The 22,311-nt window shown below is 40.8% G+C and overlaps 1 protein-coding gene across 4 annotated transcripts in view; it reads left to right on the forward strand.

The window, feature by feature from the left end:
- tmem144b (transmembrane protein 144b) overlaps positions 1-22,311 on the forward strand; it is a 62,301-nt gene that overhangs the window by 34,191 nt on the left and 5,799 nt on the right. For 3 of the 4 annotated variants that reach the window (XM_059964933.1, XM_059964935.1, XM_059964936.1), the window contains exons 9-12: positions 3,973-4,052; positions 10,443-10,561; positions 18,831-18,950; positions 21,007-21,104. In XM_059964933.1, the coding sequence (XP_059820916.1) occupies positions 3,973-4,052; positions 10,443-10,561; positions 18,831-18,950; positions 21,007-21,104 (417 nt within the window). The remainder of the gene's footprint in view (positions 1-3,972; positions 4,053-10,442; positions 10,562-18,830; positions 18,951-21,006; positions 21,105-22,311) is intronic. The other variant, XM_059964937.1, reaches the window with a different exon arrangement.

The following is a 22,311-nucleotide window of genomic DNA, read 5'->3' on the forward strand; positions in this document are numbered from 1 at the left end:
TTGAAAAAAATTTATTGGATCTTCTCCTTCTATATCTTCTTTAAGTCCAACAATTTTAATATTGTTTAGTCTACTAAAATTTTCAAGCTTATCAATTTTTTCCAACATTTGTTTTCTTTCTGATGTCCAGGCAGTAATATCATCTTCCATTTTATTCATTCTTTCAACCATGTCTTCCATTGTAGTTTCCAAATCCATAATTCTCTTTTCCATTTTTTCCTGTCTTTTTGTCATTTTCTCAAACATAATCTCCATATTTATCTTTTTTTGATTACTTTTAATGCGTTTAATTTTTCTAATTTACGCATTATTTGCATCAAAGTCTTTTCTATATTTCCAGAAAAACTTTTACCTCCATCTTCATCTGATTTTTCCAGAGAATCTGAATCTACCTCAGATTCACTTTCACTTTCGGTTTCAATCGTAACTGGGATTTGTAGTTCTGGTTGCTCTTGTTTGCGCATGCTCCTTCCTTCACGTTTGCACAGTTCTCGTTGGTCTATTTCTTTAGAAATGTTCGATGTTGCCGCAGTTTCCTGTTCTGTATCACCGGTGGTAAAATGTACCTGAGCCCGCGGTTCTTTGGCAGAAGTGGCCTTGATTCTGTTCCAACTTGCGTTGTCTTCACGGTAGTAGTTTTCTTCACCTTCTGTTTGTGAGGCATAATTTGAAACAATCCGGAGTAGTTTATAAGTAACCTTTAGAAAGTATTGACTAACTTTTCTTCACTTAAACATTAATTTACTGATTTTTTACGGGAGAGCTGGGTTCCAGCGTCTCGATCCTACGTCATCACGTGACGTCCCCCCATAGACTCTTAAAACATGTCCTGGAACATCAGTAGTTGCTAGAAGAAGAACTGGACTTCTCTCCTACACAACGGAGATTGCATCTGATGTCATCTGGAGGCGACACATCGATCGGTTGAGGAGAGCAAAGTCAATTGTTAGAGAAGGAAGGTGGCCAGAGCTGTCAGAACTGCTGCCTGTAGTCCCAGAGTCAACTCCTACAACCACCACGGTGAATGCTGGAACCTGAGACTGTTTCACAGCCACAGTCTCATCCACCAAGCAGAGTGGATCTCCACCACCCATCAGGAAAGACATTATCCGACAAGAGTAAGAAATCCTCCACACAACTAAATCTTGAGGCCTGAATGGGACAATTTAAAAGTTATGATGCTGTGGATGTCTGGATAGTATACTGTGTATGTATGAGAGAGCAATATGAGTTGAGATGCACTCTGTATTGAGTTGGAGTTTATAGCTAAGCAGGGAGGAGTGTCGTGTATTAATATTTGAGTAATTTGAGAATATATTGTTTGTTTACATAATTCATTATGTTGTATGTTAGAAGTTTGTGAAGGTCATACATCATTATGCCCCCATGTCATATGTGAGCGCCTCACTATAATAAAGCCAAGAGGACACACCCATCCCCGGCTCCCGTGTTTTACTTTTGATTCATTTCGGGGGGGTACGAAACATAGCACCTTCAAAAGTGAATTGCATGAATGGTTGAAAGTAAAACGATTACGGGTGGATGAGGAAAGGCGATTACTCTGAATGCTCTTCAGATCTGCTTGCCATTTTGTGATACTATGATTCTGAATGAATCAGATATATTGCTGTGATTCAGTATTCATCGCTGGTTCATTTTCCTTCAAATTTTATTCGTTTTATTTTATATTACAGTTAGAAAAATATGATTAGATGTAGTTTTCTACGATGTGCTCTGAGAAGATGAAAATAATCTGAGACTGTAATTCATTTACCTGGGCAGTTTCTGTAAATAAGAATGCACTTTATTAAGTGTAGTGTTGTCAGACGACTAGCATTTATCTATTTTAGTGATACAGTGAGGAGTAGTGATGAGCCACCCTGCCCCAGCCACCCCACAATCCTAATTAACCCAAACCCAGTGGTTCCCAACCTGGGGTCCACAGACTCCTCGGTTAATGGTAGGAATCCATGGCATAAAGAAGGGTTGGGAACTCCTGCCCTAACCTAATCACGAGGCAGTTTACAATGACCAGTTAAGCTACCTGGTGCATCTTTGTACTGTGGGAGGAAGCCGGAGCACCCCCAGGAGAAACCCCCACACTCTATGGGGAGGACTCCTTACAGACTAGTGCTGGAACTGGGCTCTGAACTCTGGAATTCCCCCAGCTAGGATGGCATCACGCTAAGCACTCTGCTGCTGCGCCTATGAAGGAGGAGAACTTGAAATCGGCTGAGCAGCAGGAGTCGAAGAATAAGGACAGAGTCGTTAGCAGGATGAGATAAGCGGGGTGTCATGAAGATCTGTGTGTGTAGGGGGCAAGGATAGATGATGGGTTAGAAAACCACACCACAGGTGGGGCAAGAGGAGTTTGAAGGGGAGGGTGGTAAGATCCAACGTGTTCCTTCTGCTAGTTACACCAGGCTTCCTTGTACACCTGATGAATGAATCCCGATCCCAAAGCCAACCTGAACGGTGCTTTGCATTTGGAACAGTCGTGGGCCAGGGATTCCTGTGCGTCAATGTTACACTTTGTAAAGGGTTTTCCTCCCCCCTTTCTCAACCTGGTAATCTTTTCCATGACAGAGCTTTGAAGGCTGTGTCTGTTATAGGATGCTGATATGAGCGGGCTATTGAAGTTGCCTGCCAAAAGAGCAAACTTGGTGTGCCTAGGACCTCAATACTGAGAATCTCGGCATGGAAGAAAACACTAGCATTCATTCACTGATACTGCCAGTCAATTTGGAGGCCTTTCCAGAGATTGCACTGATGGCATCTCTTGAGTATTTTGAGGTTCCAGCTGCATGCAGTCCATGTCTCAGAAGTGTATACAAGGGCAAGGGTCACTGCTGTCTAATTGTCCAAGAGTTACGGGCTGAATTTGTCTTGATCTTTAAGCACCCTTTTCCTCAGACAATCAAACTCTGTGCCAACATACTGAAAGTTATTGAGAATTTCATCATTAGCATTTACCTTCATTGAGTGGTCAGTCCCGGGCACTGGGAAGTGTCCACCTTTGCTGTGATCTTACTGTGGACCTTTACCATCGGACTGTGACGGTAGGTTGGTCAGGAACTTCTGATCTGTAAATGGAAGACCAGTTTTCTAATATGCTTCAGTGAGCAAGTTGACATTTGTTTGAGCTCAGTTTCTGCATGTTGATACAAGTGTCATCTGTCTGCTAGGCATCGATTACTGAAGTTGGAAGTGGATTTCAGTGGGCAAACAAATTTGAGAAGGATGCTTCAAACTCTATCTCGTTTGACAGAGTTGTTTCAAGATTGTACCATTATTAGTTCTAGATTACTAGTGAATGTAAGGACTCATACACATTCTCAGTCAAAGATGTCCCTTTGTTTCCACAGACGCTGCTTGGCCCATTGAGTTCTTTCAGTAGTTTCCAGCTCATCAGCTGCGTTTTGAAATTTCAGTTTCAAATATATATTTTTTTTAATTTACAAGATTCATTTACCTCTGAGGTATGCGGTGTTTATAACAGGCACGTAGATTGTTGTTAAGTATTTAAATACACAGCAAAAAGTTGAGTAAGACAGATCCATTGTGTGTAGCAAAGTTGTTATGGCAAATATTGTTTTCTTGCTCTGCATTTAATTGTGTCCTTACTTTCTTCTGTTATAAAATCATATAACTTCTCTAATTTTGCACTGTTGCTTAAATGCATAGCTATTAATAATTTAAAGTTATGTGAATGTTGTATGACTGACTTGCCTCCATATCAATTCAAATGTCCCATGATTTTCCACACATGCCTGCCTCACTTTGTCCACCACCAGCTTGAGTACATAGAAACATTTTTATGGATATATGCATAAAAAGTTTTATAATTTGACTTTTGGATTTGGAATTTTTGAAAGCTCGATTTCTATTTATCCGTTTTTAATGAGTTAAACTGTTGGTTGAGGTTTTTATGTTAATTTTGGCGAGTCTAACAATTTTTTTTACTAAATGTAGAATATAAACGCAGATGAAGAAAGCATGTCGACAGATGCATCCTGGGTAGACAAACTAAGCCCACTGAAGAAAAGGCTTGTGTAAGTATTGTTGACATACGTTGCCAAATAATCTCAGCTGTCATGTTTCAACATTTACTACTTCAAGTCCTTTGGACAAATCCAGCTTTCAGATAATAATCTAAAATTATTCTTCAAAATTTTGATGCATGGAGGTACACTGCACAGAAAATGGAATTAACTGTATGTCAGAACTCTGGGTTATTTTCTTTTAAAGCGTGTTTTACATTTATTAAGCAGATAATTGTGCCTTGCATTATAACTTATCTATGCTCCCAACAGAGATTTGCAGACATCAGAAATGTTTTTCCTTGCAGAGATGTGAATGCACAGTGCATTTAGTTTGTACTAAAAAGACATGTCCAAATTTTGGATAGAAAGTCATAGGACACAAAGGTAGAAGGCCATATCTTTCCTCTAAACTACTACACCATTCAATATAGAATCTGATCTTAGTCATAATTCGTCTTTTGTGTAATCCCTTGACTGCCCTTTATTCCAAAAATTTAAGCTGGAATAAATTCAGTGACTCAGCTTCCCAGAATTCTCTTAAAATAGCAATATGAAATTCCTCCTTTACCCCAACTTAAACAAAGGACCATAGATTCAGAATGATTAACTGTTTAAGCTTTCCCCTTGAAGTGAAAGATCCTATCAGCAGCTACCCTGCCAAATCCTCTTAGAAGCTTATGTTTTAATAATGGTTGCTCGAGACCCTTCTGAACTCCCAAGAAAGTAGGTCCAATGTGCCCAGGCTTTCCTCATATGCAACCTGTTCAGCCCAGAAGTCAACTTGTGAATTTTTTCTAAACTGCCTCTGAAATAAGTATATTGCCACCAAGGTAAGGAGACCAAAACAATAATTCTGTTTTGTGTGTGATTATGCCAATGCTAGATACAGTTGTAGCAATATTTTCCATTCTCAGAATTCGTTCCCCTTGTTGTAGATGCAAAGATTAATTTTCTCTCTGATTACTGTGCTGTACCTGCTTTCATTTATGAATTTGCATAGATTTCTCTGTACCACGGTATCCTATAAGCTCTCTCTATTTACACTTTCGTCTTCTTTTCTATTTGTCCTATCAAGATAAATAACTTCATATTCCCCATATTTTGTTCCACTTAATCTAATGATATCCTAATATCAGACTGTGTATTCTTCACAACTTCCTTTCCTGTCTATGTTTGTATCATCAGCATTTTTTTGAATTTCTTTTGGTCCTTTCAACTATGTCGTCAACATAGATTGTAAAAAGCTGAGGTCCAAGTCGATCTGTGAAGCATCCCAATAACTCCAGTTAACTATTAGAAGGAAAAATAAAATGGTGCCAGAAATTGGAGCCTCTTTCCGTGCATCTCCAAAAGGAATCATCAAATATTCTTGTTTCGGACTACTACAGTGGATGTCCACAGTCACTGCTATGGGAACTTCAGTCAGCAATGTTGTTGAAGACATTTTAAAAATCTATTGAATCTCAAAATTGGCGGACTCTGAGTTGCAGACTCAGGATGCGGGTGTTGTTTCCAAAGGGAACAATCCAAAGTCTGCAATCCAGAGTCAACCAATTTCTGAGCTACAAGTAAGGTCAAAACACAGGACCTGAGGGTCCCCACTCCCTACCATCCTGCTGGCTAATGTACAGTCTGTGGAAAATAAAATTAAAGACCTCAGAGCAATATTGCAATACCAGAGGAACATCAGAGAATGCTGTGTACTTGGCTTCACAGACACATGGCTGACCTCAGCATTCCGGACACAGTGCTGCATTCCAAGGGTTTTACCATCCACTACATGGATCAAAGAGCAGGGTCATGTAAAGGTGGCCTGTTGGAGCAGAGTTTGCATGAAGATTAACTCATAGTGGTGCACAGATTTGGCAATTTTTGTCTCAGTCTTGCTCCCCAACCTGGAGCATCTAGCAGTCAAGTGTCTGTTTTATCTGCCAAGGGAGCTTTCCGCTGTCATTCTGATGGCGGTGTGCAGTCCACCCCTGGCCAACATCAGGCAGGCACTGGAGGAACTGAGCACCATGGTCATGGAACTGTGTAGCCTGATGCCTTCTCAATCATGTGGCAGATTTCAACCAGGTCACCTTGAAGAAGTCTCTGATCAACTACCACCACCATATCACTGTGGAACCATAGGAGACAACACACTTGACCACTGTTATACCGCCATTAAGAATGCTTACCATGCCATCCTACGCCCGTGCTTCGGAAAGTCCGATCACCTGGCTGTACTTCTACATCCAGTGTACAGGCAGAGACTGAGGACCACAAAGGTGTGTTCAAGGGAGACGGAGGAGTGCATAAAGAGCTCCTTTGAATTAGTGGACTGGACCATATTCAGGGATTCATCTTTGAATCTGACTAAATATGCCACAGTTATCATCAGCTTCATAAAGATGTGTGTGGATAAGTGTATCCCTTCGAGAACATACCAGATATACACAAACCATAAAACATAAACACAAACCATAACTCCTTTTTTTTTAATTGCCAGTCCTGCTGAAGGGTCTCAGCCCAAAACGTCAACTATACTTTTTTCCATAGGTGCTGCCTGGCTTGCTGAGTTCCTCCAACATTTTGTGTGTGCTGCTTGGATTTCCAGAATCTGCAGATTTTTTCTTAGCCATGGATAAACCAGGAGACTTGCCATCTGCTGAGAGCTAGATCTGTGACATTCAATACCAGTGATCCAGAACTCTACAAGAAGTCCAGCTATGAACTATGGAAGTCTATTTTAAGAGCAAGAAAACAATTACAATTGAAGTTAGAGACGGAATCGGATTCAATACAGCTTTGGCAGGGTTTGCAGACCATTCTTCCTGCAGGGCAAAACCTAATATCATAAATGGCTCCACTTCTTTCTCAATAAAAGAACAAACCTGTTCACAGCCACCACCACCACCACTTTCCTTCATCTGGCAGAACTGGTCCTCACACTCAACAATTTTTCCTTCAGCTCCTCCCACTTTCTCCAGTCTCAAGGGGTAGCCATGGACATCTGCATGCCTGCCTTTTTGTTGGCTACACAGAACAGTTCATTCCCCAGTAAAGTTCCCCAACTCTTCCTCCACTACATTGATGGCTGTATTGGTGCTGCTTCATGCTCAGCAATTTCATCAAAGGTGCTCTACGAACTGGTCCCTCAATTTATGATGGGTCCCACCAACGTGGATGAGACCAGATTGGGAGCACCAGACACAATAGATTTGTAGGTGAAGTTTTGCCTCACCTGGAATGACTGTTTGGGGCCCTGAATGGAATTGAGACAGGAGGTGAACAGGAAGTCTATGAACTATGAAGGAAAAAAAAAACAGATGAAGGAAAGTGGTGGTGGTGGTGGCTGTGAACAGGTTTGTTCTTTTATTGAGAAAGAAGTGGAGCCATTTATGATATTAGGTTTTGCCCTGCAGGAAGAATGGTCTGCAAACCCTGCCAAAGCTGTATTGAATCCGATTCCGTCTCTAACTTCAAATGTAATTGTTTTCTTGCTCTTAAAATAGACTTCCATAGTTCATACTCATAGTTCAACCTCAACCCTGCCTTTAAATTCACTTGGTCCATTTCTGACACCTCTCCCCTTTCTTGAGCTCTCTGTCTCCATCTCTGGAGTCACATTGTCAACCAACATCTTTCTAAAAACCTAGCGATTCCCATGGCTGTCCTGACTATACCTCTGCTACCGTCTCCTGTCAAAATGCTATTCCCTGGTCTCAGTTCCTTCATCTCAGCTGCATTTGTTCCCAGAAGATCAGAGATGACCTCCTTCAAAGTACAGGGTTTCCCTTCCACCACTATTGATGCTACTCTCTCCCGCACCTCCTCCATTCTCCAAATGTTCACACTCACCCCATCTTCCTGCCACCTGAACAGTGATAGAGTTTGTCTTGTCTTATCTACCACCCCATCAAGCTCCACATCTAACACATCATTCTCACCAACTTTCGCCATCACCAAAGGGTTTCTACTACCAAGCATATCTTTATCTCTCTCCCCCCCCCCCCCACCCTCTGGCTTTCCATAGGGATCTCTCCCTCTGTAATTCCTTTATCTATTCATCCCTCCCACTAATCTCCCTCCTGGCATGTATCCCTGCAAGCTGCCCAAATACTGCATCTGCCTGTTCACCTCCTGTCTCACTTCCATTCAGGGCCCCAAACAGTCATTCCAGGTGAGGCAAAACTTCACCTACAAATCTATTGTATCTGGTGCTCCCAATCTAGTCTCATCCACGTTGGTGGGACCCGTCATAAATTGGGGGACCAGTTCGTAGAGCACCTTTACTCCATCCACCAAAAGTGGAACTTCCCGGAGGCCAAATATTTTAATTCTGATTCCCATTCTCATTCTGACATGTTGGTCCATGGCCTCCTCTTGTGCAATGATGAGGCCGCCCTCGGGGTGAAGGAGTAACACCTTATATTCCATCTGAATAGCCTCCAGCCTGACGGCATGAATATCGATTTCACCTTCCAGTAAGAAAAAATGATTTCCTCCTTTTCCCCTCTTCTATTCCCCACTCTAGCCTTTTACTTCTTCTCAGCTGCCTATCTCATCCCCTTGGGTTCCCTCCTCCATCCCTTTGTCCCATGGTTCACTCTCATCCCCTATCAGATTCCTTCTTCTCCAGCCCTTTACCTTTCCCACCCACTTGGCTTCACCTATTACCTTCTAACTATCCTCCTTCCCCCCCTCCCCACCTTTTTATTCTGGCGTCTTCTCACTTCGTTTCCAGTTCTGAAGATCAGTCTCGGCCCAAAGATGTCAGCTGGTTATTCACTTCCATAGATGCTCCCTGATTAGTTGAGTTCCTCCAGCATTGTGTGTTGCTTTGGATTTCCAGCATCTGCAGAATTTCTCATGATCATAAATGGCTGTGTTGCTTCACTTCCAGCTGAGCTCAATGCCTTTTATGCACACTTTCAAAGGGAGAGTGAAACTACTCTGTGCAAGTCCCTGAAGCATCTGGCGACCTGTGATCTCATTCTTGGAGGTCGATGTCAGAACACCTTTCAAGAGGGTGAACCTCTGATATGCTCTGATGGCATATCTGGTAGGCAACTGAAAACCTGTGCCAACCAACTGGCGGGACTGTTCGGAGACATCTTCAATCTCTCACTGTTGCAGTCAAGAGTCCCTCCCCAGCAGTCAATCACACCAGTGTCCAAGAAGAGCAGGGTGAGCTGCCTCAATGACTATCACCCAGTTGTACTCGCATCTGCTGTAGTGAAGTGCTTTGAGAGGTTGGTCATGGCTAGAATTAACTCCCGCCTAAGCACTGGACCCACTGCAATTTTCCTATCATTAAAATAGGTCTACACTCTCACTGTCTCCACCCAGCTTTGGACCACCTGGGCAACAGCAATTTCTTCATCAGGCTGCTGTTTATTGCTTACACCTCAACGTTCAACACCATCATAGCCTCAGTACTAATCAACAAATTTTTTTTTAAATCTGGACCCCTGTACCTCCCTCTGCAAATGACTTCCTCATCAGGATTTTGAGTGTTTTGTATGTATTCCACTGTATTGCTGCTGCAAAACAACACGCTTTACCACATTAAACCTGATTCTGAGTCACTTATACCTATCTAGTTGACTTTACAAGTTGAAGACGTGTTTGTGGCCTCAGTTTTGCACTCTTAGACTAAATATCTTATTATAATCCATTTTCCCCCACTGGATAATTTACAGTGAAAACTGAATTTAATTCTCTCTCATTACACAGGAGCCGCCACAAGTTCCCCAGGTTATAATAGTGTTCTATTCCTGAGGACTGTTGTTAACCTGTCTAGATCACAAGTTTGAAATGGGCCAGCTGGCACTGTATTTAAATTAAAGCACAGGCAACCATGAACAATGTGTAATTAAAGTTTAACTCAACCATTCAGATATTGCTGTGAATCAAGTTCCCACAAGGCAGAAGATTAGTCCTGCCAGTCCCACAGGCAGGATACACAGTGGAGACAGTGAGAGTGTATTCATATATGGGCTGTACATGAGTCAGGTATTCTTAACTGGGGGGGTGGGGGGGAAGGAATTATATACAATAGGCTATTCCCCTGTTGGTTCCAGAACACATTCAAATAAACTATCACATTCTGTTAACTTTTCCTCAAGGCCATCTTTGCCGATTTGATTGATGCAACTGTTTCTGGAAATTGAATGTAGTATTGCAGTAACTTTCTTACCCTATTATTTTCTGAAAGATCTTTAGCCTATGGTATACTTCCTGTTTTCAACAGTGACTTCCAGTATTCCAGTGGATGACATTCCTATTCAAAATTCTTTTCATCAAAATTTAGTTCTATTAAAGAAACTTTACCCAAAATGTAAAGATGTGTACCTTGTAATGTGAAATATACTGTAATTTGTAACTCTTTGTTTTGTCTGCTCAATTCTCCAGGGGTTCATGCCTTGCAGTCATTGCCGGATTACTGTACGGTTCTAGCTTTGTACCAGTGATTTATATCAAGAATCATGCACTGAAGAATGAAACCAAATATAAAAATGCAAGTCAGTTTGGTAAGAACATTAATATGCATTTTTTTTGCTGGGTACACTAAATGTATGCATAGTTGTGTCAATGGAGAAAAGGTGATAAATTTTGGCATTTGCTCACAACAGTACTAAAAGTAGTAGTTTCTTTAATGGTCCTTCTGATATAATGGTTGAAGATCGGGGCAGTCCTGGAAAAATTCTGTAAGATAATATGGCAATTCTGAATTAAATTTGAATCTCAGGGGGATGTTGAACAACTGTGACAGGGCTTGAATGCTATCACCTCCTACAAAGCAAAACTAACTAAAGCAACTTCTAAGACAACAAAGTTTCACTCCCAGGTAGAATGCCTTCTATGTTCACTTTGATCAGCAGAACATAGGGGCACTGACACCAACCCCCACAGCCCTTGATGACCTGTGATCTCAGTCTCTGAGGCCGACGTGAGAGCATCCTTCTGGAAGGTGAATCCACAGAAAGCATCGGGCCCAGTGGTGTACCTGGCTGAGTACTGAAGACCTGAGATAATCAATTAGCTGGAGTACTTAACATCTTCAACCTCTCGCTTTGGCTGTCTGAGGTTCCCACCTACTTCAAGCAGGTTTCAGTCATCCTGGTGCCCGAGAAGAGCGTAATACCTGATGATAGTCATTATATGTATGCTGTCAAGAAGTTCTTCAAGAGGTTGTTTATGAAGTGTATCAATTCCTGTCAAGGGAGTAAGTTGGATCTGCTCCAATTTTCCTTTTGTCACAACAGGTTACAGCAGATGCAATTTCATTGCCCCCCTCACTTAGATCTGATACATCTGAGTAATGAAGATGCATACATTAGGGTGCACTTCATTGACTACAGTTCTACATTCAACACTATCATACCCTCAAAACCCATAACTAAGCTCCAAGACCTACAGTAGGTCTCAACATCTCTTTATGCAACTGGATCCTCAATTTTAATACTGGCAGTTAGTTTGGATTGACAAAAACATCTCCAGGCTCACCATCAACACAGATGCACCAGAAGGCTGTGTATTTTGCCCTGTGCTTTACTCACTTTATACCTATGACTGTGTGGCAAATTTAGCACCAATGCTATACATAAGTTTGCTGATGACCCTACTGTTGCTGGCCAAATCAAAGATGGTGACGAATTGGCATATTGAAGGGAGATTGAAAATCCGGTTGAATGGTGCCACAACAACCTCTTACTCAATGTCAGCAAAACTGAAGAGCTGATCATTGACTGCAGGATGAAGAAGCCTAAGGTCTATGAGCCCAAGGGATCTAGGGGGAGAGGGTCAGTAGCCTTAAATTTTTTGGTGAAATCATATTAGAGGATCTGTCCCTGAACCAGCATATAAGTACCATCACAAAGGAGGCCTCTACTTTCTTAGAAGATTGCATATGTAGATTTGGCATGTTGTTAAGATTTTTGAGAAACTTTGACAACAGTGGAGAGTATCTTCACCGGTTGCATCACGGCTTGGTGTGAAAATCCTTCCAGGAATGGAAGAGACTACAGAAAGAGGTGGATATACCCCCATTCCACCACAGGCAAAGCCCTCCCCACCACTGAGCACATTTGCATGGAATGCTGCCACAAAAAAGTATCATCCCATCATCGAGAGCCCCCAACATGCTCTCTTCTTGCTATTACCATTGGACAGGAGGTACAGAAGCCTTAGTCTCATACCACCATGTTCAGCTACAGTTATTAAACTACAACCATCGGGCTCCTGAACAGTTGTAGATAACTTCATGCACCACAAATCTGAATTGATTCTCTCAATGACTCCATAACTCATGTTCTCAGTTTAACTATTATTTGCACAATTTGCCTTTTTCACATTGGTTCTTTGTCAGTCTTTATGTATAATTTTCCATACATTATTTTGTATCTCTATATTCCTGTAAGTGCCCACCAGAAAATGAATCTCAAGGTAGTATATGGTAACGTGGTTTACGTACTTTGATAATAAATGTACTTTGAATTTTGAAACAGTTCAATTGATGGAATACTTACACAGTTTTCAAAACTGAACTGACACATGCAGTGTATATCAGCAGAAAGCAACTGAACCTTATATTTGCTAAAGCATTGTAGAGTAATGACAGCGGCTGCAAAGAAAAATGCTACTCTTTCTCTATATAAATGCAATGCAGTTTACGATTCCTGGGGAAAACATGGAAAAGCCAAACTTACCATCTGTGCTTTACCTACCTGTTTTTCTGTCTGGTTCTCTGATGGTAAAGTCTTTAAGTGGCACTGACCCAACATTCCTGGATAAGCTTATTGCTTTTTATATTTGCTTTTGATCGGGAGAACTATGAGACACCCACACAAGCCTCCATATCTCCAGATGACTCTGTAATTTCAGTCTCTGAGGCTGATGTCCAGGCATCCTCCCAGAGGGTGAATCCATGAAAGGTGTCTTGTCCAGAGGGCATAGCTGGCTGAGTACTAAAGATTACTGTAGCTGGAGAATTTATGGACATATTCAGCCTCTCATTTTTGTGGTCTGAGGTTCCACCTGCTTCACATGTTCTGGCACCCAAGAAGAGCATATAGACCTGCCTCGATAACTAGCATCTGGTAGTGCTTACATCAACTGTAGTGAAGCATTTCAAGAAATTGGTTACTCCTGCCTCATATTACCTGGATCCACACCAATTTGCCTACCAGCTCAACAGCAGATGCTGTTGCGTATTTAACATTTCAGTAATATTTGAATAATATTGTAAATATATTGTTCAGTTAAGCTTAACTTTCAGTTAAGTTTCTTTATTTAATTCATTACAGGTTATATGTAAAAGTACGTGAATGTCGTACATAATTATATCACTGCTTCATATGTGCACGCCTCACAAAAGTATAAAACAAAACTAAATATACACAGGTTATCCACGGCTGTGTTTTTCTTTCGATTCGTTTATGTTTTGGGGTTACAGTGGCGATGAGGTATTTTTAATACGAACCCGAGACAATGACCTACCTACCTGTTGAAACGCAGTGAGACATTTGAGTTTTTTTTTTAAAGTGGCACTTTTTTTCCTTTGCAAGTGGAGAAGACAGTAGAGTTTAAAAAAGGCAGAAGATAGATGAAATTCATGGGTTCATAAACAGTGATCACTGAGTAATAATCATAAATGTTTAAAAAAAGGAATAACTGGCTACATCAGAAATAGATGTGTTTGATGAGCAACAGATAAGTGGATGATGTGTACTGAACAAATTGAACAATATTTTAAAGCAAGTTGAATAACTGATAAGAAATGGATGCCAGTGTTGCTAAGTACTTTAGGTGGAAGAACATACAGTTTGGTTAGAGGTTTAACTGCTCCAACCAAACCAGCCAAAGTGAGTTTTACTGATAATATCAAAGTAATGCAGGAACATTTAGAACTGAAGCCATTATTGATCACAGAATACTTTAGATTTCATAAGTGGGAATCAAAAGGAAAGAAATTCCATTCAATGTGTGTGGCTGCATTGAAGAAGTTGTCTAAGCATTGATAATTCAGTGGTGGGCTTAATGATGCACTGAGCTCATTTAATTTGTGGAATCTTACAAGTAAGCATTCAAAAATTGCTCCTATTTGAAGCACAACTCACATTTAAAAGAGCAGTTGAAATTGCTATGTCAGTGGAAATAGCAGCCAAGGACTGTTCAGTTACAGTCAGGAATGAGCAAAATTTCAACGTCTGAACAAGAACCTGTCTGGCCAAACTAATTATGTTGCCACTGTGGCAGGGTCTCACATATACCAGACCAATGCAGGTTCAAAGGTGAAACTTACAGAAAATGCAACAAAGTAGGACACAGCTACTTAGAGCATATTGGGCAGACAAAGATAAATGGACTGCATAGGGAAGAGAAAAAGAAAAAAAGTCAAGTTGCAGTTTTATAGAGAACACTAATCTGCATGTTGTTGATGAAAAGTCTGATAATAATGAGGGCTGGGTAGTTCTGAGATCTACTATATGAAAGCTGACAATGGACAAGCAATATGGCTTACACCAGAAATTAATTAAAATGGAACTGGACACTGGCTCAGCTATTTCAGTCATTCCACAAACTGAGTTTGAATAGCACTTCAAAGGTACTGAACTGAAGTTTGCACATCTACAACTAAGAACTTATACTAGAGAAAAGATAACTTCTGTGAGAATGACATTCATAACTGAAATACAGCAAGCCACAAGCCATATTGGCCTTGTATGTGGTAAAAAAAAAACCAGGAGGACCAGCATTGTGTATCTGTGGGTGGCTGAGATAACTACAACTCGAGTGAAGACTGATCCACCTTTTACATGCCTCAGCAATGTTCGAGGATGGCATTGGAAACCTCAAACATATCAAGAATAGAATAGTGTTAAATACAATGCCACACCCAAGTTTTGCAAAGCGCTTCTAGTTCCTTATACCATCTGTAGTAGTGAGAAGATTGCATAGAGGCTGAAGGAATTCTTTCTAAAGGTGAGTGGAGCTCATGGGCAACACCAGTGGTCCCAGTAGCCAATAAGGACGGATCTGTGGTGATTTTAAGGTCGTCATCAGCCCAGTGCTGAAAGTAGATCAATATCCTCTGCCCTGGATTGAGGATACTGTATCTTTGTAAACCTTTCTGGAGAGAAACACTTCAGTAAGCTGTACTTGGATAGACAAAGTGGCCTACCTAAAGATAGAGATGGAAGAAAATTCAAAAGTGTTTCTCACTATGAACACTCTCAAAGGGCTTTATTGCTATAATAAGCTTATTTTTGGAGTAGTATCTGCTGCTGCACTCTGGCAGAAAGCTGTAGACCAGGTGCTGCAAGACTGCCCAGTCACTCAGTGTTACCTGGATGACATCATACCAGTGAGAATGGCAAGGAACACCTCCAAAATCTCAAGAGTGTACTCAGAGCATGATGTGGCAAGTGTGAGTTCTTTAAGCCAAGCGTCACTTACTGAGGTCACACCATTGACACACAAGGGTGTAGAGAAAAGTCAAGCAGTGGTGAGTGTCCTAAGGCCATCAGATGCAGTTCTTTTTAGGATTTGTCAATCACTGTGACAAGTTTCTGCCAAACGCAGTTACAGTACTCCACCCCTCAAACTTCATACTACCGATTGGCAAGAAGTGGTAATTGACAAAGCAGTGTGAGGTGGCTTTCCAAAAGGCAAAGGGAATGGTGATGTTAGACACTGTACTCACACATTATGATCCACATCATCCAGTGAAGCTTGCCTATGACGCCTCACCTTATGGTTTAGGTGCAGTCATGTCACCTGTTATGAGTGATGGAAATGAACCTTGCCTTTGTATCACGTTCCCTTACAGCTGCAGAGAAAAATTGCACACAGATTGACACAAAGGCCTTGAGTCTAGTTTGTGGTGTGAAATGCTTCAGCCTGTACTTGTATGGGAGACAGTTTACACTCATACCTGATCATCAGCCACCAGTGTCTACTTTCAATCCATTGAAGGGTGTTCCACTTACAACAGCAGCACGAATGCAGGGATGGGCTCTGTCTCTTGGAGAATACACTTACCAGATCAAGTTCAAGTGGACAACTAACTATGGATTGGTAAAGGAAATATTCAAAAAACTTACAAAAGAAGGTACTCGTCTTGAAGTATTCTCCCTATTGCAAATCAGATGTCTCCCAATTACTGCAAAGGTGATCTAAAGAGGAAGGAGAAGATACCCCACACTGTCTCAAGAGTGCATAGCCACCCAAAATGGGCAGCAGAAACACCAATTACCCCATTTTTATCAGAGCCAGGATGAATATGCCCTTGATGGGGGTTGCATTATGGGGGATTGAGAGTTGATAAACCGTCAAAGCTGAGAGCTATTGTGTTGGAGGAGCTACATGTCGGTCATATAGGCGTAGTCAAAATAAAAGTGTTGGCTCAAAGCTTTGTCTGGTGGCCTGGAATAGATCAGCAAGTTGAGTAGCTTGCTATGAACTGTTCAGCGTTCCCAGGAGATGCTTCCCTGGGAATGCCCTGCATTGCCCTAGCAGAGGATTCATGTGGATTTTGCTGGACCGTTCATGGACACAAGTTTCTTGGTAACTTCAAAATGGTCTGGAGTGTTTCCAATAGGCTCCACTGCAGCCTATTGAACACTGTGGACGCGTTGAGAAGTCTCTTTTCAAGGACTGGCATTCCAGAACATTTAGTCGATGATGATGGACTATAGTTTATTGTGAAACAGTTTCAATCATTCCTGAAAATAAATGGATAAGACATCTGCACCATACCACCCAGCTACAAATGGCTTGGCAGAAAGGTTTATCCAGAGTCTAAAGAACAACGCCAACAGAACACTCTACACTGACACTGAATCAGAAGCTAACCAGTTTCTCCTTGTGTATCGCAGTGCAGCACACTGCACAACCAGCAACACACCAGTTATGCTGGATCGTCTCTTGTGCTCACGCTTGGATCTCCACAGACCCAATCTCAGAAGGAGGATGCAAGACACCTGCTGAGACAAATTGAGGGCTCCTCAAACAAGGATGTTTCACACCTGGACAAGCAGTCCTGGCAAGGGATTACAGAGGTGATCAAAAATGAGTACTTGGCAAGATGAAGGACAGAACTGGACCACTCTCCTACATAGCGATTGCACCTGATATCACCTGGAAACAACACATAGATCACTTGAGGAGAGAAGAGTCAATTGTTACAGAAGGGTGTTCACAGCTGTTAGAACAACTTCTTGTAGTCCCAGAATCAACTACAACCACCACTGAGGAGGCATCAGAACCTAAGATTGTTTCACAGACATAAGATCAGCAGAGGAGAGAGTTATCACCGTTAGATTCCTTAGTTTTGACATATTGCATGCCCTATCTTGGACCCAGCAATTATAAGGAACATGCACTAGGGTTTTTACTTTCTAAGGAGGTTCAGTTTGGCATAGACCACTCTAAAATACTTCTACAGATGCACTTTTGGAAGTATTCTGACTAGTTGTAGCATGGTCTGGTATGCCTATTTGAATGCACAGGAACATGAGAAGCTGCAGAGAATAGTACCATTGGTAGTATCTACAGAAGGCATTGCCTCAAAAAGGCAACATCTATCATCAAAGTTCCCCACCATCAGGACCATGCCTTATTTCTGCAACTACCATTGGGCAGGAGGTACAGAAGCCTGAAGTTGCACACCACTGGGTTCCAGAAAAGCAACTTCCCTTCAACCATCAGATCTTGAACCAAACAGCAAAACCCTAATCACTGCAGCTTAGCAACACCACAACTACTTTGATCAGTTTGCACTAAAACGGACTGTTTTGTCTCTTTGTTTTTTCTTGTAAAACATTGTTTTATAATTAGTATTTAGTTTTTATGTCATGCTGCTAACAAGTAGAAGTTACATTGTACCTGTGTATACATGTGCATATGGCAATAAACTCTATTTTGACTAATGGGGTACAACAGAGTACAGAGTTGTAGCATTTTTCCAGCACCTAATGCTGGGGAATCCCTGAAGAACGGTTATAAGTAATTTTTTTAAATTATTTTACTTAAATCTTTTTCATTGTTTATGACTGCTCTTGGGTATCGTGTTTTCTTTCCTAGGCAATGAGAAACATTCCCAGCTTTGACAGACAGCTAAACTATTTTTTGGATAGTTTTTGTTTGCTTCTCCTATCCCTTTTTTTAAAATGAACAGAGTGGTATGTGACTGGAACACACTGCCAGCGGTGGTGGTAGAGGATGACAGAATAGGTACAGTTAAGAACATAGATGTAAGAAAAATGGGAGGGTTATGGGCTGTATAGGAGGGAAGGGTTAGATTGATCATGGAGTACATTTATATAAGTCAGCACAGTACCATGATCCGTACCATGCTATACTGTTCTATGATAATGTTTTGGTGCAGAATGACCTTCCATTATGCAGAATTTTGCTATTCAGCATCAAGCTGCATTGAAGTGCAAGTTGCTGATGGTAAATTTTGCAATAAGTAACTTTGCCGTTACCAGATAATAAATTGTAATCATGAGTGCCTCGTAGCAGAAAATAAAGGTTCTTCTGTTGGATTGTTGCTTCAATGAAAATACTTATTTTTTTTATCTTTTGATAATCACATGAGATTCCTCTGGCCACAATACTAGGCTCAAGAAGGATCCCAGCCCAAGGCGAGTGGCTATCCTTCGGCTTTTCTTCTAAAAGCCAGAATTTTAATAAATTCAGATAAATACATAGGCAACCGGAAACAGCTAATCCTGCGACTTGATCTGAATTGACACCAGTTTAACAAAGATATTGTAAAATGTGCTTCACTTGCAGATTTGGACTATGTATTTGCACATTTTAGTGGCATATTTCTTACAAGTACTGTCTATTTTGTAATATATTGTGCATTAATGAAGAATAAACCAAAAGTTTACCCTAAAGTAATACTACCAGGTAAGAAACCATTATTTCACTTTTTTTTTAAACTAAAATGCCACATTTACTGCTTTTAGTGAAATCTGTAACTTACATAAGTGGCTATTTAGCTTTCTGTGGCATTTTTATACTCCTTCCGAACAATTTTTGCACACCTACTCCTATACCTTAGAGCAAAACTTTGCACCTGAATTACTTTAACACCAGAACGTTTACTGTAAATAAAGATTCCTCGCAATTGTTTTGTTTACAAGGTGATTTTATGATTTTGAGTGCAATAAAATATGAAAGCATTGCAAGGGAGTCCCATTTAGCTTACTTTATCCACATGCCAATTTGTTAAAGAAACTCACTAATTATATTCTTCATATAAAAAATATTGTTGGCAAGCATGTTGGTAGCAAAGCATTGCAATGCAGTGCTATTTTGATCTAAGAGAGGCGAAGTTCCCACCCATAGATGAATTTAGAAAATAATACTTAATGTTTCTTCTAATGAGATCATGTACTGAAATATTGAAGCTGTATGCTCTGTTGACAACTTGATAAAAATTTGTGCTTAATTTATGCCACTTTCACCAGCAAAGTGCAAAGCTGTATTTTAGACTTCCTTTTCGACCCAACAATGTCGCTCAATTTCACAAAACCAAACGCAGCATTTAAGCATCTGTGTTATTTAGAAATCACAAAATGCTTCTGGCTTGATATAGTTTGCTTGTTTTCAGTCCAGTTGTATGCAATTTTACAACATTCCACAGTCTTGGTACTCCTCAAAGAAGTGCTCGATCTGGAGAACTTGGCTTTATTTACATGCTTATGATAATACAGATAACTGAAGAGAGTATGTTGTATATTTCTGTTGGAATTGACCAAGACTAAAAGATTGAGGAGATGTTTTGCAGAATAAGGCAAACTGGTAGAGAGAAAGGTAGGGTAGGGAAAAGTGAGGAAAGAAAGATAATTAATATTTCGGATCCATGGCCTTTAATCAGAACCCAATGTTAACTGCTTACTTTACCATATTCTAATGCTGTGTGTCCAGTATTTTCCATTTTTGTCATCTGTTTTATTTATTATTTTCAATTGAAGTTCATGAATATCTGTGGATGCCTTGAGAAACAAAAGTTGAAGAAAACTTAGTTTTGCAAAAATTATTCTGCAACCCAAATGGCCACAATATGTAGGTCACCTGCACTGTATTAAGACCTGCTCATTCTCCTATGTTCCAACGAAATCAAAGTCATTTATGCAGTGTCACCTAATAACTGAGGCGTTCCATCTCAGGCAACATCCAGGAAAATTTCTTGTTCCCTCTCCAGTGCATTCAAATTGTTAATTCTTTGAAACTGTCTGACTAGCCTATGGGACAATACTCTTTGCAGGGAGGATTGTTAGAACTGCCTATATCATCAGTTAAATCTAATGTTGAATGGTCCATCCAGTTTCCAGGTAGATATGGTGATGTTGTATAGATGACAACCAAAGCAAGAGGCAATTTCTTACATACTGTACACCTGAGCATTATACCCCTGAAGAGAAACAGATTTAAGTGTTTGTTCCATTAGGGATCTCCACCCGCTTTTAATTCTTCTGCATCTTTCTTTGGCAGTACCAAAGGGTTGAGGATAACTCACTTCTGCTCTGATTGTGGTGAGGCTAGTGTGGGTCTTACACATACTTCTGCAGATGGGGAAAGTGATGCCTGCAGAGACAGGGTGATGGGTAGTTTGAGAGTGTATGCTGTTTCTACCAATTACGCAGGGCTTTTCTGTGCACTTGGAACATGGCTTTAAGCTTCGATAGTATTTTAAGTGGTTTTCTATTTTGAGTAATCATGGTACAAAGATACCAGGATTTGGTGGTGATCATGCATTCTAAGGAAGATTTGGGCACAACTATTGAATCTTTTCCTTTGCCCTTTTGGTAATCCCTTCCCATAACTCAACTGAGAACTTTCTTTTGGGAGCTCAGGACCTCTCTGACTATTTCTAAAGATCTACATATAATGTGCAGGTTAATAATATTTCAATAATCATGCAAAATAAAGACAAGATGTTAACAAAATGTGCTTTAAGGTTTTGTTTCAGGTGTGATGTGGGCTATTGCAAACTGCTGTTGGTTCCTGGCAAATAATTTCCTCAGTGCAGTTGTTAGTTTCCCGATCATCACTGCTGTAAGTTAATTGAGCTACTCAATGTGCATAGGTTGTGGAAATGTATTTGTAAAGACTTTGGCCCAAAATTTGCAAGCCATCAGTACTGGTTACTGATCGACAAAAGTACGCACATTACTCTATAGTGGTCAAGTTATTGTTCAAGCTGCCAATGTTCTGGACTGTTGATTGAAGGACTTGATTTGGAATCTCACCATTGTCTTGTCAGTTCAAATAATGATAAGATTTAAACAGCCTATGGTGGTCATCTTAAGGTTATCAGATTATTGTTAAAAGCCTGTTTGCTTATAGAGCAAATCGCTCAGTTGAGGATACAGTTAACTTGTGCCTTCATTACATTCTTCCAACATTTGGACCTCCCCCAACACTGATGTGAGGATCTTGTTTGTGGATTTCAGCTCCGCCGTAATACTGTTCCAGAGTTACAAACCAGTTAGCTGTACCCTACAGTATCTGTCAGTGGGTTATGAACTTCTTGACAGGAAGGAAAGTAGTATGTAAGGCTGGGCTCCTACTTGTCCAATCCAATGTCTATAAGCACAGGCTGTCACCAGAGCTGTGTTCTTTCACCCCTTCTGTTCTCACTTTATACAAGTGATTGTACTTCCACAAACAAAACCATTAAAATCCTAAAGTTCGGAGATGACACAACTGTAGTTGGTCTTATCTTTTATAAGGATGTGACCTGCTATCAAAGAGAGGTAGACCATCTTGCAGCATGATGTGATCAGAACAATGTGGAGTGTAATGCTGTCAAGTCAGTGGAAGTGAGGGTTGACTTCTGCCGACAACCCCCTACCTACCCCACCCCCTTGGGCAACTGCCCCTGCACAACATCTGTTAAATGGTCTTTCCAGCTCTCCTTGTTCTGTTGATAATTTTTGGATGCAAGAAGTCTGTGCTGGCCAGTGCCCACCCAGCTAATCTCAATTTTTTTTTGGGTTTGGCCCATATTCCTCCAAGCAGGTACCTATCCAGGTGCTGCTTAAATGACATTGTTATACTTGCCTCAGCCACTCCTGGCAGCTTGTTCCATTTGCTTAACTACCTCCTAGATGAAAAAGTTGCCCCTCCCATCCCTTTTAAGTCTTTTTCTCAGCCATTTGTTTTGGAAAAAACTTGCCACTCATGTTATCTATGCCTCTCAATTTTAAACATTTCTAAAGTCACCCTCATTCTCATATGTTTCAATGAAGTTCTCCCTATA

Source organism: Hypanus sabinus, chromosome 3 (assembly GCF_030144855.1).
Source record: "Hypanus sabinus isolate sHypSab1 chromosome 3, sHypSab1.hap1, whole genome shotgun sequence".
Taxonomy (NCBI): Eukaryota; Metazoa; Chordata; class Chondrichthyes; order Myliobatiformes; family Dasyatidae; genus Hypanus; species Hypanus sabinus.